General features: G+C 40.6%; 3 protein-coding genes across 3 annotated transcripts in view; 1 reads left to right on the forward strand and 2 right to left on the reverse strand.

The window, feature by feature from the left end:
* hook1 (hook microtubule-tethering protein 1) overlaps positions 1 to 8,579 on the forward strand; it is a 12,457-nt gene extending 3,878 nt beyond the window's left edge. The window contains exons 5-22 of the mRNA XM_063891388.1: positions 40 to 172; positions 475 to 542; positions 917 to 979; positions 1,293 to 1,376; positions 3,237 to 3,400; positions 3,487 to 3,627; positions 4,095 to 4,296; positions 4,714 to 4,824; positions 4,930 to 5,017; positions 5,108 to 5,174; positions 5,259 to 5,399; positions 5,547 to 5,634; positions 5,836 to 5,867; positions 5,973 to 6,055; positions 6,243 to 6,343; positions 6,440 to 6,541; positions 6,652 to 6,720; positions 6,802 to 8,579. Of these exons, the coding sequence (XP_063747458.1) occupies positions 40 to 172; positions 475 to 542; positions 917 to 979; positions 1,293 to 1,376; positions 3,237 to 3,400; positions 3,487 to 3,627; positions 4,095 to 4,296; positions 4,714 to 4,824; positions 4,930 to 5,017; positions 5,108 to 5,174; positions 5,259 to 5,399; positions 5,547 to 5,634; positions 5,836 to 5,867; positions 5,973 to 6,055; positions 6,243 to 6,343; positions 6,440 to 6,541; positions 6,652 to 6,720; positions 6,802 to 6,960 (1,896 nt within the window). The 3' untranslated portion in view covers positions 6,961 to 8,579. The remainder of the gene's footprint in view (positions 1 to 39; positions 173 to 474; positions 543 to 916; positions 980 to 1,292; positions 1,377 to 3,236; positions 3,401 to 3,486; positions 3,628 to 4,094; positions 4,297 to 4,713; positions 4,825 to 4,929; positions 5,018 to 5,107; positions 5,175 to 5,258; positions 5,400 to 5,546; positions 5,635 to 5,835; positions 5,868 to 5,972; positions 6,056 to 6,242; positions 6,344 to 6,439; positions 6,542 to 6,651; positions 6,721 to 6,801) is intronic.
* A 143-nt stretch (positions 8,580 to 8,722) lies between these two features.
* LOC134869611 (cytochrome P450 2J2-like) lies at positions 8,723 to 12,148 on the reverse strand. The gene is made up of 9 exons (XM_063891391.1): positions 11,905 to 12,148; positions 11,435 to 11,600; positions 10,906 to 11,058; positions 10,664 to 10,824; positions 10,318 to 10,491; positions 10,094 to 10,235; positions 9,807 to 9,994; positions 9,347 to 9,488; positions 8,723 to 9,206 (listed from the first exon to the last, which is right to left on the reverse strand). Exons 1-9 carry the CDS (start codon positions 12,094 to 12,096, stop codon positions 9,031 to 9,033), a joined length of 1,494 nt encoding a protein of 497 aa, XP_063747461.1. The 5' UTR covers positions 12,097 to 12,148; the 3' UTR covers positions 8,723 to 9,030.
* Positions 12,149 to 12,587: 439 nt separating this feature from the next.
* On the reverse strand, positions 12,588 to 16,116 carry LOC134869610 (cytochrome P450 2J5-like). The gene is made up of 9 exons (XM_063891389.1): positions 15,823 to 16,116; positions 15,344 to 15,509; positions 15,104 to 15,256; positions 14,866 to 15,026; positions 14,554 to 14,730; positions 14,322 to 14,460; positions 13,733 to 13,920; positions 13,355 to 13,496; positions 12,588 to 13,076 (listed from the first exon to the last, which is right to left on the reverse strand). The coding sequence occupies exons 1-9, from the start codon at positions 16,012 to 16,014 to the stop codon at positions 12,901 to 12,903; spliced, it is 1,494 nt and encodes a 497-aa protein (XP_063747459.1). The 5' UTR covers positions 16,015 to 16,116; the 3' UTR covers positions 12,588 to 12,900.
* Between the last annotated feature and the right edge of the window lie 67 nt (positions 16,117 to 16,183).

Raw genomic sequence — 16,183 nt, forward strand, 5'->3', positions numbered from 1 at the left:
TGCAGTTTTGCTCACTGTTATCTGACTCTGTACCATCAGGTCTTAGGCCAGGACATTGCAGCCTTCCTTGTGCCAGACGTGGCCCTGGTGGCAGAGCATTCAGACACTAAAGAGCTGGGGAGGCTGCTGCAGCTCGTACTGGGCTGTGCTGTCAGATGTGAGCGTAAACAAGGTACGTGATGCTTCTGTGTTAAAATTAGACCCAAACATATTTACAGCAAACATTTGCTGTAGAGAGAAGACAGGAGGGGAATAGTTCCATCATAGCCCTGTTAGATTAGGGCCTGTCAGATGAACACTGTTTAATTATTGTCCTGCCAAGCCTCTGACAAAGGCAGAGCCCTTCAGGCAGCCTGTCTGGGAAATCAATGACGGCAGTGTTACATTTGCAAGTGGGGCACAAGTGCTGAAAATTGAAAAAACAATGCAGTCTATGTGTGTGTAGTATTTGATTCTCTCTCATTCTGTCGACAGAATACATTCAGATCATCATGACCCTGGAGGAGTCTGTGCAGCATGTTGTGATGACAGCCATCCAGGAGGTCAGTCAGTCTTAAAGGGCTAGGTCGGATGTTTTCAATAGGGATGTGTGAGGTACTTTCATAGTCAGTGAATTTCCCACAGAAGATGGAGATAATCATGCCCCCAGTTAAAGGAATAACCAGGATGGGAAGAACGAAACGGTCAAATCTTGTTTTGCACCCTAAAAAAGAAAAAACTGAACTCTCCTTTTCATTCTACACAAGATATGTAAAGAAATCTTGATTGGTCAGTGGTGTATTCTTTGAGTAATTTTAAGAGTTTTAAATGACAACAGCAATAGTTGATGAGTGAGGGCATAGACTATTCTTGTGTTGAGAAAAAAAAAAGTGAAGGCTTTGCAGCTGAAATGACCCAGTGACCTTTTCCTCTTCAGCTCATGAGCAGAGAGATGACAGCCCCGTTTGGAGCCGAACTGTCCGGGGACTTGGATCAGCAGGTTTGTATTTTATTACCACAGATCCCGAATTGGAAGGTCTTCTTTTTGCTTTTACAAAGTCTGTACTTTATACTGTGTAATTATTTTGAATAATTGAAAATGAACCATTTATATACTTAAATTCATGTTCACATGGGATTATAACATCACTAGTGTATTGATTATATCCAAATATCACTTTCAGTTGCAAGTATTGTGTACATTTTTCTAGTTAAGTATTTGGTCTATAAATCATTATGACATATGAACTAACATATGTTGTCTGACTAAATTTGGCTGTTGTCTAAACTCTGCTTTTCCTTCACGTTTCCAGCTGAAAAAAGCTCTAGAGGAACTCCCTGAACTTCGAGCAGAGAAGGAAGCATTGGCCCAACGCTGTCAGGACCTAGACATGCAGGTGAATACAAAGCTTTTACTCTTAATTGAAACAAGGGGTTATAACATTTTCTTTTAAAAGAGACTTTTACTCTTTTTTCAATAAGCAGAAGTATTGAGGGAAATGTACTTTTTTAAGGTATAATTCAAATGCATTTGTCATGTTTCAAGGAAGACAAAATACAAGCAATAAGAAGCAATAGAAGCAATATGCTTAAACCTGGCCATTTATGGTTATCAGATTTAGAATTGATATATAATATACACTTTACATGAAGCTTTACTATAGTTGTTGTGATGAATATAACATTCAAAGTTCATAACCTGTGATCTGTCTGCTGCAAACAGCCTCCTGGATGTCATTTCTGACAATTACTCATTTTATAAACAAACAAATTCTTTAAAGGAAGTCATTTATAATAATGTCATTGATCATTTGAGGCTAACAACATTTGTATATTTTCGTTCAGTAACTTACAACTCTGGTATTTTATTTCCTGGGATAAAACCCCAGTGCATACAGCTTTTTAGTGTTTCTAAAGGAAAACATATCTCAATTAGTTTTCACAGCTGTCTGGTCTGAGTACTTTTTCTATGGCTTAGCTAATTTTCAGACCTTCATGTCTACATGCATGCAGGCCAGCGGTACAGTATACACAGGCGTTGTGTAATTCGCTGTAATGCTTGGGTCCATTGTCTGGAGCTGCTGTGGCAGAAGGACTGTGGGCTCAGAGTCTGGGCTCTGCTGGTCCCTCTGTGGCAGCCAGCCACTGCTAGAGGCCCCTCTCACCACTGTACAGACTACATGCAGCACAGGCACTGATCAACTGTTTAACTGGACTCTCAACAGATTGATTTGTTTTGTCACCAGTGTTGTTCATCTGTTGCTGCAGCAAGGTAAGTCCAACATTGCCGACTTTTCAGCAAAAACTAAACCCGCCTAAACCAGCTGCTCAAATGTTTACTCTAACTCCGCTAACAGATGGCTCATCAGGATGACGACTCGCACAGTGTCTTTCTTCTTGCATTCTCCCTGTAATTTACCAAAGCACATCTGTCTGATGGAATAACCACTTTGTCATCTTTTCATGAAAGCAGGGGGACATTTACTTTTTATTGAGGTTGTTTTATGTGGGACTTAAAGTAGTTCATAGGATAAAAAATAATGTTGAAAATAAGGATGGATAACCATTCAATAGTATTTGTTACGTTCTTCTTTTTTAGACATTCAGATTAAATCTTGCAGTAATAATGATCATACAATGTTGTTATAATTTGCTCTTAATAATAACTATTCAAGCTGAAAACGAAAGCAACAAAAACGTGTTTGTTCATTTTACAAGTAATTGTATTATGTTATGCTGCAAACTGTGTATAAATATATTAGAAAACAGTATGATATTTTTATTAAACTATACATTTGATCCATGTTGCCCCGTTAGTTAAACAAGTAATGTAGTCTCTGATCCATGAGGTGGTTTTTATCCAGTTTGTAGACATGTTGTCTGCAGGATGTTTAAACAACACCACGTTAACTTGGACTCATAATCTGGTGGTAAAACAGAACACATCAGGGAAATGATGGGTGACACGGGAAACTAGCTAACCGTGAATTAACATGTTTGCTTAAAGGGCCCTCTGTCTGTGCTCTGCTTCCAGCATGGATTAACTGCACTGTTTGCTTACAGCGGAGAGGAAGAGTTGTCTGTAAGGGAGGAGGGGGTTTGTCTTACAATGCTCAGAGGGTTACATTTGACTCTGCAGCTTTGCATGAACTTATTGATGAAAGAAACCTTAACATCTCTGCTGACAAATATATGTTTTGTTTGTATATTTAATTCACTTTGTGGGAGTAGCTCTTAACAGTATTGTCCCTGGACAGGTGGCTATTCTTCAAGAGGAACGGAACAGCTTATTGGCTGAGAACGATGTCCTAACAGACCGAGCCAATCAGCTGGACACATTCGACGACCCCAGCACCCCCTCAGGAAGGAAACACAACCAGCTGCAGCAACAGTTAGAGACGCTGCAGGAGGAGACCTTCAGGTGTGTCACGTTTTGCCAAATTGTGCTGCAGGAACCTCGTTATGGTTGTAAAGTCTGAACATTTCTGCAAATGTGCATCTGTTTAGGCTGGAGGCTGCTAAGGATGACTACAGGATCCACTGTGAAGAGTTGGAGAAGCAGCTGATCGAGGTTCAGCACCGTAATGACGACCTCACCAGCCTGGCAGAAGAGTCTCGAGCACTTAAAGATGAGCTGGACGTTCTGAGGTTGGTTTCTGTGTGGAGATATCGATCAAGTATTTGATAAAAAATGTAATAATCTGATTTTACTTCAAGAAGCCGCAAACAAACACCCATCAGTCCTGAGCCAGTTAGCTTGAAAAGGTCACTCCGGATTTCACTGCTGAGCCTCTCCTGTCTGGCTGAGGTTGTGCTAATCAGTGAAATTGGCTCATGTTTTGTTTGGCTGGAACGAAAATCAGTGATAAATTGCTCCGATTTCTTGTGGACCTCTTGAATATGCACAAACAAATGAAAGCAGAAAAGCGACATCAATTTAATGTTCCCCCAAAAGTATAAACTTTTAAGATATTTTACACCATGGTAACATTTCTTCACCTGTAAAAAACAGGGATTAAACGTAGAAAGTTATTCTTCACAAAGCAGTTTCAGTCAGCTTTTCATTAGTGTGTTTTTTAAACTGTATGGATTTGTTTTGTATCCATGTACTGTAGGAACTGCTCAGATCGAGTGGTGATGCTGGAGGCCTCGGTGGACACATACAAACGTAAGCTGGAGAATCTTGGAGATCTGAAGAGGCAGATGAAGCTGCTGGAGGAGAATAACATGACCTACATGCAAAACACGGTCAGCTTGGAGGAAGAACTGCGTAAGGCCAACGCCGCCCGTGCACAGCTGGAGTCTTACAAGAGACAGGTGAGGGATGTGCAAAGCATGGTGGGGAACTCATTGGAAACTAAATCCACCCAATTATTTCATATGGTATACATCTCATACAGTCACAGGATTTCAAATGAACAGAGGGGAGACAGAATGTAGTTATATTTATTGCCAGATATAAGGAAAGTACGGGAGCTTAAAACCACATTGCTTTCCATTTCTATGTAGCTATCTGGACCTCCCAAGTCAATTATTTTGTTATCTTTAGAAAAAAAGCATTGCTAGCTGGATACATAATAATCAACCTGTTGTTTATGAGAGATCAGGAGGGAGATGACAGCAATCATAGATGGTTAAAATCTTAGATTGTGATCTCAAGCATGGCTGCTCTCCACTTCCCTTGCTGCATATTGTTTTGTTTGTTTTCATATGTTTTCACATGTTGTGTGCCAGGTCCAAGAGCTACACAGGAAGTTGTCTGAAGAGTCGCGGCGAGCAGACAACCTGGCCTACGAGATGAAGAAATTAGAAGAAAAGCACAAAACTGTGTTGAAGGAAAAGGAGGTGAGGCAGCTTTGGAAATGTCAGGAACAATTATCAAAAGGATTTTCTTTTTTTTCTTTAGCTGTTACTAACACTGTTGTTTTACCATATATTCCCCTCCATTAGAAGACCATCATCGAGAGGGATTCTCTGAAGGAGATCAACGAGGAGCTGCAATGCACTCAGGCTCAGCAGGACCAGCTCTCACAAGCAGGTATCTCAGTGGAAATTCAGATCTGAAAATAAAACAGATGCTGCTTTGCCACTATTTGTATTCTAAATCTCACATACTTTCTATTTGCAGGGATTCTTCCTTCTTCCAGCCCCAGTCATGAAAACCTGGCAGCTGAATTAATGCCCATTGAGTACAGGTAACAGACACCGCTTCAACAATGTGTTTACTCTCTGCCTCTGTGTGCTGTGTCATCATTGACCTTGTCTGCATTGTTGTTCAGAGAGAAGTTCATCAGGCTGCAGCATGAGAACAAGATGCTGAGAGTGCAGCAGGAGGAGTGTGAGAGGGAGAAGATCGCTACACTGCAGGCCCAGCTGGAGGAGGCTCACAAGACACGCAGTGAACTTGACACTGAGAACAGGTAAAAGAAGTCTTCATAAATCAGCGGCAAGTTGATGTGACTTTTCTTACTTTATAGTCATTGACTTTTAGCTGTTTTTAGTTCTATATGTTGATAAAAGCATTCTTGTTTTATATTTCCTTCTTCTTCACGGTTATCTATCTGCAGATTGAGTCGAGAGCGGATGAGTGAGCTGCAGCAGCAGGTGGAGGACCTCCAGAGGGCTCTGCAGAGTCAGGCAGCCAAACCAGATGATGTGAGTGAGCCATGCTGCGAGAGAGAGAGTCCCACTGGGTTAATCTTATTAAGCTGTTTCCACTTTGTGCTTACATGGCATTATGAAAGGAAATCACATTAGTTTGTTTTCTCTCAAAAGGTTTAAATAATTAAGAGGTATTTGTGTTTATTTTGCAGTGTACAATGACTTCATTTAACAAAAGCTTTTATTTATTTTCAGTCAAACCTGAAACGGAAACTTGATGCCCACATGTAAGTGTGAATTATGAGTCAACGCTTATAGGAAAGTTGAGAAATAAAATGAATATACATGTTCTCCAGTAGAGGGAGGTAAAGAAACTGAATGTGTTTCCTCAGGGTCCAACTGAACGAAGCTCAGGACGAAATCATGAAGAAGAAAGAACTGCTGGAGGATCTTCAGCCTGACAACACTCAGAATTGTAAGTCAAAAATCACATGATAATGTCACCGTGCAACCACTACTGCAACCTCTAGAGTGGAAAGTATAACTGTCTGTAGTCAGCGTGCTTTTCACAAGACGATTGTCATTTGTTAAAAGATACAAGTGCAGAAATATGCAGACCAGCACAATATGTCTGAAGGCAAACTTTCTTTCTTGCCTCAAAGCCCTGAAGCTGGATGAGCTGATGGCTGCTCTGAAGAAGAAGGATGATGACATGAGGGCCATGGAAGAGAGGTACAAGATGTACCTGGAGAAAGCTCGCAATGTGAGTGATAAGATAATATATTTTCTCTGTTTCGTTCTAACGGATTATTCCTTGAGTCAAATTAATGAATGTGGCTTAAAAACTCTGTTTTTGCAGGTTATAAGAGCACTGGATCCAAAGCTTAATCCAGCCACTGCTGAGATCCAGGCCCTGAGGAACCAGTTGGCAGATCGGGACAAACAGATTCTCAACTTGGAAGTAAATCTGCTTTTTGACTCCTTTTTACTGTGAATATACACGTTGTTTTTGTTTTGGATTAAGTGCTGGTTTCCAAAACTAACTCATGTTGGATTGATTTGCCTCTGTAGCGTCAGTGTGAGCAGGCCAAACTGAGAGAGTACGAGGAGAAGCTGATTGTCACTGCGTGGTACAACAAGGTACAACTTCATTTAAATTATCTGATGTGTATCATTTTAATGACATTATTGACACTCTAAATGTATCTTCTTGACCCCCAGAGTCTAACCTTTCAGAAGCTGGCGATGGAATCACGTCTCGGTGGATGCACCTCCTCCGTGTTGTCCCCCGGACAGTCTTTCTTGTCGCAGCAGCGGCAAGTCTCAAACGCTCCCCGCCGGCCGCTCTCCATCAGCGTGCCTGCCACTACCTCCAAGTAACCGAGCCAAACGTCTCACCTTAAGTCAAAGGGAAGAATACTCTCACTCCCAATAGTGAGCACTCAAGTGACCTTAAACACATCTGCTCTCAGCGCTCCGGAAGAGGTCACGAACGAGCTGATGGTGATCAATGAGCACTTATCAGACTAGACATTATGGGTCATCTAACCAAGACTTAAAATGACTTTCTCACAAATACACTGACTGCAGGAGGACCGCTATACAACAGGAACCCACAACCTGTGTTCACTTCACACACACACACAACATGTGGAGCATATTTCCCTTCTGACATAATGATATGTATAATAAATTTAGCCTTCAGTCTCTTATATCCTGTCATGATGTGTACTTGAACGGGAATGAGAGAAATGTAAAAGAATGCTTAACTATGTTATTCAGAATTGGAGCCCAACATATATATGAATGTGTTTCTTTTTTTTAAAGGGTAACTTGAATGCTAAAGCCAACTAACTTCAGATGATTGTTGATGTATGGAAAAATTCACCATCATACTATGCATACAAGTGGGCAACAACATCCTGCTTACAGGCAAAAAGACACATTGTGCTTATAATATATTGCTATATTTGGTGCTGGCCACCATCTGCTTTTTAGCATCAAAGAGTCAGTCACTTGTGACTTTTTACAAAAATGTAACAAGCCCATCATGTTAAGATGTGAAAATATTATACATCTTATGAAGTAATGAAGTTCTGAGGTGCTGCAACAACAAATCCAGGACTGGTGAATTTATCTTGTATTTCCTACACTCTTAAAGTGTGATTTGACTACTTTACTGGCCGCCTGCTCCGAATGAAAACTGTAAGGCCTTAGTATTCACTGAACATTTTGAAAATCTAATTTAGTGGTGAGAAATCAAGTCTATAAAGTTGTACAGCTGTAATGGGAATGTGATTTTAACACCAGCTTCTGATCCAAATGACAGAATCAGGTTACGCTTTCATACAGCTCCTAAAAATTGTAAATTGTGGTTGATTTAATCATGGATGTTTTCAGGCTGTTTTAGTGTCGGTAAAAGGTCAGAGTGAGGACCGCGTGTGTTCTTTGATATTTAATATGGATATGTTGGGTTGTTGGTTGTCCATTTATGGGGTCTTAAGTTAAACTAAAGTAGTTTCTCAACATGACGTAGCTGTGGATTGATTGCCTTGTCACTCTGTGTGTTTGCAATAAGACTAAAGAGGCACTCTGTAAGGAATGGTTTCGCCATTTGTGATCATTAGATGTATTTGGAAGCGCTTTCATTTTTTTTCTTTGCAGTGAAATATTCTGATTGCTGATTTAAGAGCAGTGTAGAAGAAAATAAGAGAGACAATCAAACGTAGGGCAGCACAGAAACTACTGTTGTGTATTGTTGTATGTTTGTGTGTTAATCAAGAAAAGTGAGGAAAGTATTACGAATATTCAGGAATTTAAAGAGTTCAAATTTAAAGCCTTTGGTTTTTCTTGTGAATAAATAAATAAATAGATTTTTCTAAAAACGTGTTTTACATTAAGTAGCATCCGTCTCAGTTAAGGTGCAAAGATGATAAACATGGAGTTGTACGCTCTTGGAAAAAACAAAAGTAAAATGTTTTCATGTTGAAGTTGATAAACCTTTTGTTTGTGTCCTTTAATTGGTTATTACATATCAACAGTGACTCTGCATGTGGCAATAATTCAGCAGTTTTCTAAATAAACCTCATCAGGATGGATCCAATCATTGAAAACGAATAATCTGCAAGAAAGAAAGATCTGGCATTTTTGTAGCAACATTTATTGAACTGAAATCATACAAAGGGAGTAATAATAGGCATACATTGGAGCGTTTTGGTGCTGCGTGTTGGGTACATAACTTTTGATATTGGACAAAAGTTCATTCATGACATAATGGGCAATACAAATCATGGTCACCATCATGTCAACATCAGCTCTAGTAGTTCACACATGTCGTAGACAGAACCGTTGTATGCTGGCTCTACCGGTAATGCTTTTCAGGAAAACTAGCCAAAGATGCAGCATGTGTTGCATATGTAAGTGTGCTTTGCTTTTGACAGTTTGCAGGATTCAGCGGGCTTTGATGTAGATCTTAAAGGGCTGTGGCGTGCGTGTGGCTCCAATGATTCCTTCAGTACTCAACTCAACACCGTCCAGGGTGGAAAAATTAAATGTCTGGAGCAAACTGACAAAAAACAGGAACAGCTCCATCCTCGCAAGACCTTCCCCCAGACATGCACGCTTTCCTGGAGAAACAAGCAGAACAGCAGGAGAATGAAAGTAAGTACCTATTATTTAGCTAACATTTGTTGTTCAAATGTTCAAAAGTCAGTCATTTCGGTTCAGTTCAACAGGCAAGTGTTTATCAGTGAAATGTGAAAGGTACCTGCAGAAAAAGGTAAAAATGCATCCCTCCTCACAAACTTCCCCTCAGCATCCAGGAAGTGTTCAGGGTTAAACGTGTCGGGAGTTTCCCATTCAGTCTTGTCAAACAGCACAGAGGTCAGGTTAGGCATCACTGAGGTTCCCTTCACACGCAAACAAACACACACACACACACAATTTTAGAAAAAATGCAACTCATAACCGCTCTGTAAGTAGAGTTTCTTGTTTCTTCCAGCTTGATCCAAATTGCTTAAGTACTGGGACTACGTGCAAGCCTTTTTCCTTGAAGCATAGGTGGTTTCAGGAAATTCAGTATTTATTGCAGTAACATTTGACAACTAACGTTATCCTGTAATATATTTCGGACATGACGAACGGTTGTGAATTACGTATTTGTAAATGAAGACAAAATAAACACAGCCTTCTGTTCTGACTCCCTAGTTGCTGCACACTATAAGCACCTTGGGTATGAAGAAATCACCCAGAGTTGTATCCTTGGCAGCCATTCTGAGTCCATTTAGAGGAACAATGTTTCCCATCCTCTGGATCTCATGGATGACGGCGTCAGTGTAGGGCAGGTTGGGTCTGTCTGCCATCGTGGGCTGACGGCTCAGTCCAATAACTCTGTCTATCTCAGCATGGACTTTATCTAGGAGGTAAAATCAAATGTTTTTAAACTTGATATTCTGTGGTTTCTTTTAATCTTCTTGTTCTGCTGCTGTTTAGTCTCCCCTATATGAACACCCACCCTGGATATGAGTGTTGTTGATGAGGTAGATGAGGCCCCACTGCAGGGTCTTCGAAGTGGTCTCACTACCAGCCAGGAACAGATCCAGACAACACAGAACCAGGTTGTCATCGTCAAAGCGCAGTTCACTGTTTCTGTTGTGCTGAGGAACAAACATATGGTCAGTTCATTTTTCTTATTTCATGCTGTACACATCGGTTGATTGGCAACACTAAACACCATACTTTCTCTTCTATGAGGAAGCTGTCGATGTAATCTCGTGGGTTGCTGGGGTCCAGATCCATCTTGTGCCTCTCTATCTCTCCCCTTATAGATGCCTCCAAAGACTTGGAGCTGCTGAAGATGCCACAGTGAGGCCCCGGCAGGTGTCTCATCAGAGCTGGGAACGCATCATACAGCTGTCCAAGAGGAAACAGGAATATTCAGTGGCAAGTAAAGACCTAAGTTATATTCTCGGACAGAGACTTTCTATTGCCAGAATTTGAATTGTTTTAAATGCATTAGAGATGACTTGTAGTAGCTACATGTATGTGAGTTAGTTAATTGTGTCTGAGCTTGTTTGCATCTTACTAGAGCCCATATGGAGCCCTCCAAATAGGCCATCTCAGTCAGATTCTTCAGCATGCTCTGGAAGGTGTGGTCGCTGTATTCATACCGTCTCCCAAACACTATCTGGCAGATGATGTTGGCCACAGCGTTGTTCAGGAGGGGCACAGGGTCAAATGGCTCCCCTGAGCAGAACAAATTCAGTTTTTTAATTTTGCTTGTGATTCTGTTACAGTTTTTTATTCGGTTTTGTTGTTTTTCCCGACCTTCCTCCTTCTGCATCGCCTCCTGCAGATGTTGACTCTCCTCACAGATGCTCTGCTCCATGGAGCTCTTAGCTAGACCAAAAGTGCGTAACATGGCCATTGCAAAACGCCGCTGTCTCCTCCACACTCTCCCATTGCTGAAGAAAAGACCCGCTGAGACAGAGAGAAACCTCACATCAGTACTGAGGCAGGGATCAGGACACAGGGTTAAATATTGATGTGCTTTAGGCCTGTCACTATAACTGTTATAAACTGTTAAACAAGACATGTTATGCATCTATTATCTATTATAATGATCATAAGAAGCATTAATGCAATGACACCCTTTCAAAGAGCTGTTAATACGGTAAACACTGTAGATTATTCTTGCATCATGTTAGCTAAATGTTGATGACATACCTATGCAAACAAACATGCATATAAACAGAAAAGGCAAGATCTATTTCAGCAAAAAAATGAACAATGTCATGTCCACATATCTTACAACTATGGTGAGGGGCCCAATGTACTGTATGTTTGTGTGATTCACCGGAGTTTCCTGAATAAATTCTGGTCACCATCGGGCTGAAAGGCCGGTCCACAAAGTTGTCAGCCTGTCTCACTATGGCTTCCTTCACCATCTTCCACCCGCACACAAACACTGTTTTGTGTCTTCCCAGACGTATGCAGAACACATTCCCATAAACATCAGCTAGCTGTGGATGCAGGAGCAGAGAATAAGTGGCCTGTTGTCTTGCATGTGACTCTGATAAGATGCATTTTTCAGGACAATGATTTCTAACTATCAGCAGGTTTTTGCATTGTTCTCTACCATACATTTTTTCATTATCTGTTTCAGTCTCATTTTTTGTAGATATCCCTGATTTAAGGATGTGAATCTACTGCATGCAAAAGTGGGGTCGTAAATAAGAGAGAACATCTTCCTTACAGCTTTCAGTCATGCTTAGGTTAACGCAAAAATACTACAGCATAATACGAAATGAGTTTCTGTCATCTTACCTTGGTTAAGTAAATGTGAGGCTGTTTGGACTCAATGTTGAATATGTTTCCTAGAAGAGGCAGCGATGGTGGTCCTGGTGGAAAGTTGGGTGGATCCTTTTTGTCCAAAAAATACACAACGAGGAGAACGGCAAAAATAAAAAGCAGCATTTCTGTCAGATTAAGGCACAGAAACAATTCACACGGCCACATTGTGAAGCAAAGGAGAATAGCAAGGGACTGAGAAGGATGACTTGCTCCATCATCAAATTCTAGTTAGAGATGGGCTGGTACTCTGCTGACTCACAGCTAGATGTAATGTGTGACAGAAAGAGGGGGTGGCCCTGCATTAGCTAAATTTGAGTAAGGATAAGCAAAGACCCAAACTTATACTTTAACAAAAGGACAATATATCGAGCATTGAAGAAGAATCTTGCACAGCACACATCAGACGTGCGTGATAAGGCTATCTTGCCTTTAGTCCAACAATTCCTAATATAGTTCACTTCCAATTTATCACCAATATGCACATTTTGGTCCACGTATTATTTCTCAACTTTATGCAGCAATTATTAATTATTATATATTATTAAGTTTGCCCCCTTTTTCGATTGACCTAAGAAAACTCACCTTGCTCTGTTTGTCCTTTACACTACCAATGGTACCATGAGTATGTGTTACGTTGCCAAAATAATGAAACTAGGTTTGTGACACAAATCATCAAGTCCTTTATTAATCATTAATACATTTATCCAAATGTTTTGTTAACGATTGCAGTTCTTAAATAATGGCTAATGCATTACATAAGTGATGATCATAAAGAATACATAGACCATACAGCTTCTTCTTAGGAAATCTTTATACATATTGCCTTTAATAACAAGGACACTGGAAACTGTCCTATAAACAGTGCCATTAATACAAGAATATATTATGTAAAAACTATTTGATCACATAGAATTGAATGTACAGGCAGACAGATCACTTTTGATTCAGTGAGATTTTGTAACCTATAATTCAGCGTGCCTTGGCGTAAACCTTGAAGGGGTGTGGTACTCGTGTAATTCCAGTAACTCCTTCTGTACTCAGATTTACTCCATCAGGAACGGAGAAAGAGAACTTCTGCAGTAGTCCAATCAGAAACAGGAACAGCTCCATCTTGGCGAGGCCTTCTCCAAGGCACACACGTTTCCCTGAAGAGTCCACAAACAAATATGGTCAACAAAATGTAAAAGCTCAACTTGGTACTGACGTGTTGGCATGCAAGAGGCTCTCTCTCTCATATTTCCAACGGCCTTTACATTCCTTTAAACCCATCACCATATGCTTTCCTTGATTTAACAATAACTCTTTTTGTGATGACACCCTTTTGTTAACTTTTCTGGAATAATCTCCTACAGCTAAAACGTGAGACAAGCGGTGTTGATACTTTCAATCCAGGCTGAAAAAGGCTACATTGAATGATGTTTACCTGCAGAAAAAGGCATGAGAGCTTCTCTCTTCACAAACTTTCCCTCAGCATCAAGGAAGTGTCCAGGGTTGAAGGTGTCTGGGGTCTCCCATTCAGTCTTGTCGAACAGCACAGAGGTCAGGTTAGGCATCACGGACGTACCCTTAAAAAACAAGATTCATAAGCTAACATCAAGAAATGACAACAACACTTTCATTTTGAATTGGTGAGATGCAAGTCATAAGTGAATTGTTTGAACGAATGACTCCTTTTCCTGAGTCAGAATCTCTTGACGATATTAGTTTAGTGCCTTGTAAACTTGAGTTAAAACAACCTCCCATCTTTTATTTTAGAGACAATCCTGTTAAGATTTAAAATGCGTAGGCCTACTAAATCTACCTTGGGTATGATGTAATCGCCCAGTGTTGTATCCTTGGTGGCCATTCTGAGTCCATTTAGAGGAATAATGTTTCCCATCCTCTGGATCTCGTGGATGACTGCGTCAGTGTAAGGCAGGTTGGGTCTGTCTGCCATACTGGGCTGTCGGTTGTGTCCGATCACTCTGTCTATCTCTGTCTGGACTTTGTCTGGAAAAGCAAGATTAAGGAATTAAGTAGCAGGATGAGAAAAACACGACCATCACATTTTAATATAAGGTGATTTGTAAATGCTAAAATGCTAAACTAAGTTAGTAAACATTAGCATGTTTGTGAGAGTTGTTAGCATATTAACTTAACAATTTAGCTCAAAAATACTGCTGTTTTTAAGCTTGGACTTTAACAATGACTGGCGCTGTATATCTTGGCCTGCATATTCCTTGGCTACACAGAACCCATAAATATTGAGCGCTTACCCGTAAGCTAAATCATAGCCACTGATGGGTACCAAGATTATACAGCCTCACACAGCCATTAGCTTAGATGTAGACTCTTTCATCCTTGTTTGCTGTTTTACAGTTAGCTCAGTGCAGTGCTAGCATGTTACGTACCCTGGACATCAGGGTATTTGATGAGGAAAACTAAAGCCCACAGTAACGTGGTGGACGTGGTCTCTGTTCCAGCCAGGAACAGATCCAGAGAGCACATTGCCAGATTAGACTCCGTGAAGCCAAGATCAGAGTCTTTGTTCTATTCAGAGGTGCAGAGAAGATGCATCAGTGAATGGCTGGTAGATATACAGGAAGGGCTACACAGTGTTTTACAGAGCAGTTGTTAACTTACTTTTTCCATTTCTATAATGAAAGTGTCAATATAGTCCCGGGGATCACTGCGGTCCAGCTCCTTTTTGTGGCTCTTTACCTCCAGACTGATGAACTCTAGTATTGCGGTAAATTGATCGAACATTTTGTTGTGAGGACCTGGCAAGTACTTCATCACTCCAGGGAACGACTCATACAGCTAGTCAGAAGAAAACAAAAGATGAGAGAAAGATCTACATCATTTTTCACCTCATGGGGAAATATTTGACCTCGGTTACAGAAGCATGCTGTCTTTCTGAGAATTATTTCACTGCAAAATATATTTTTGACTTACCTGACCCCATAAAGACCCTTGAAGCCAAAAAACATCAGAAATATATTTTAACAAGATCTGGAAGTTGTGGTCACTGTAGTCAAAGCGTTTCCCCATCACCAGCTGGCAAATGATGTTGGACACTGCGTTGTTGAAGAGGCTTGCTGGGTTGAAAGGTTCACCTGTAGGAGAGGAGTCACTGTTTAGACAATGCTATACTGCTAGAGAGATTATGATAATGAGCTCATTTTTGAACCACCTTTTTCCTTCTCTATCTCCTCCTGCAGGTGTCGGATCTCCTCACAGATACTCTGCTCCATGGTGTTTTTCCCCAGACCGAAGGTACGTAGGGTAGACAAGGCAAATCGTCGCTGTCTCTTCCATGTATCACCATTGCTCATGAAAAGACCACCTTGATTGAAGCATGAAGAGAATATTGGGTTAATGGTTCAGGGGATGTAACTCCTTCAGTGCATGAAGAGGAGAGAGATTTATGCACCTGAGTCTCCTGAGTAAACCCTGTCCACAATCGCACTGTGTGGTCGATCCACAAAGTTATCGGCTTGTGTCACTAGGGCTTCCTTCACCATCTTGTACCCAGACACTAACACCATCTTATCTTTGCCGAGGCGGAAGCTGAACACATTCCCAAAAACGGCAGCCAGCTGTAAATCAAGGAGCAAACACAGATGAATGAAAGCACTACTGCATCATATCAACCTGTTAAATTGTATAAAATCAAAATGCCAATACCAATGCCCAATAAGAAACAAAAAGAAAAAGAGTATTTTCTGTACATTGGAAAAGTTATACATGTTTCTTGTGTCCACAAACTCCACTATACTTACGGCAATGGCACAATAGTGGACGACAACTTTGATCTGATTTAAATTAAATTAACTTTAAATGAATTTGATTTATGTCTCGATAATAATTACACTTGTTCACAAATGAAAACATACATGTATACGTTTCTACCTTAGTAAAATATACGTGCGGATGTTTACTGTCCAAACTTAAGAAATTCCCCACAATCGGAAGAGCCATCGGTCCTGGAGGATAATTTGGGGGATTCCTGTGTTTGAGAAAGTCGGCTATTATGATGAAAATAATAACAAACAAGAACAGCCCCTTTAAGTCAAAACCCAGCAACAAATTATGAAGCCACATCTTCAAAGAGAGTTAGACCAGCAGCAGATGAAATGTCCACGTTTTTCAAGAAGGCACTTTCCTACACTACACACTTCTAACATTACAGGACAGATAACTTGAATAACAAATCAGTAATTCAGACTCTGCAGTCGGCTCAAAGGCCATCAGGATAGTGGACTTGCATAAC

Source organism: Eleginops maclovinus, chromosome 9, assembly GCF_036324505.1.
Source record: "Eleginops maclovinus isolate JMC-PN-2008 ecotype Puerto Natales chromosome 9, JC_Emac_rtc_rv5, whole genome shotgun sequence".
In the NCBI taxonomy this organism is placed as follows: Eukaryota; Metazoa; Chordata; class Actinopteri; order Perciformes; family Eleginopidae; genus Eleginops; species Eleginops maclovinus.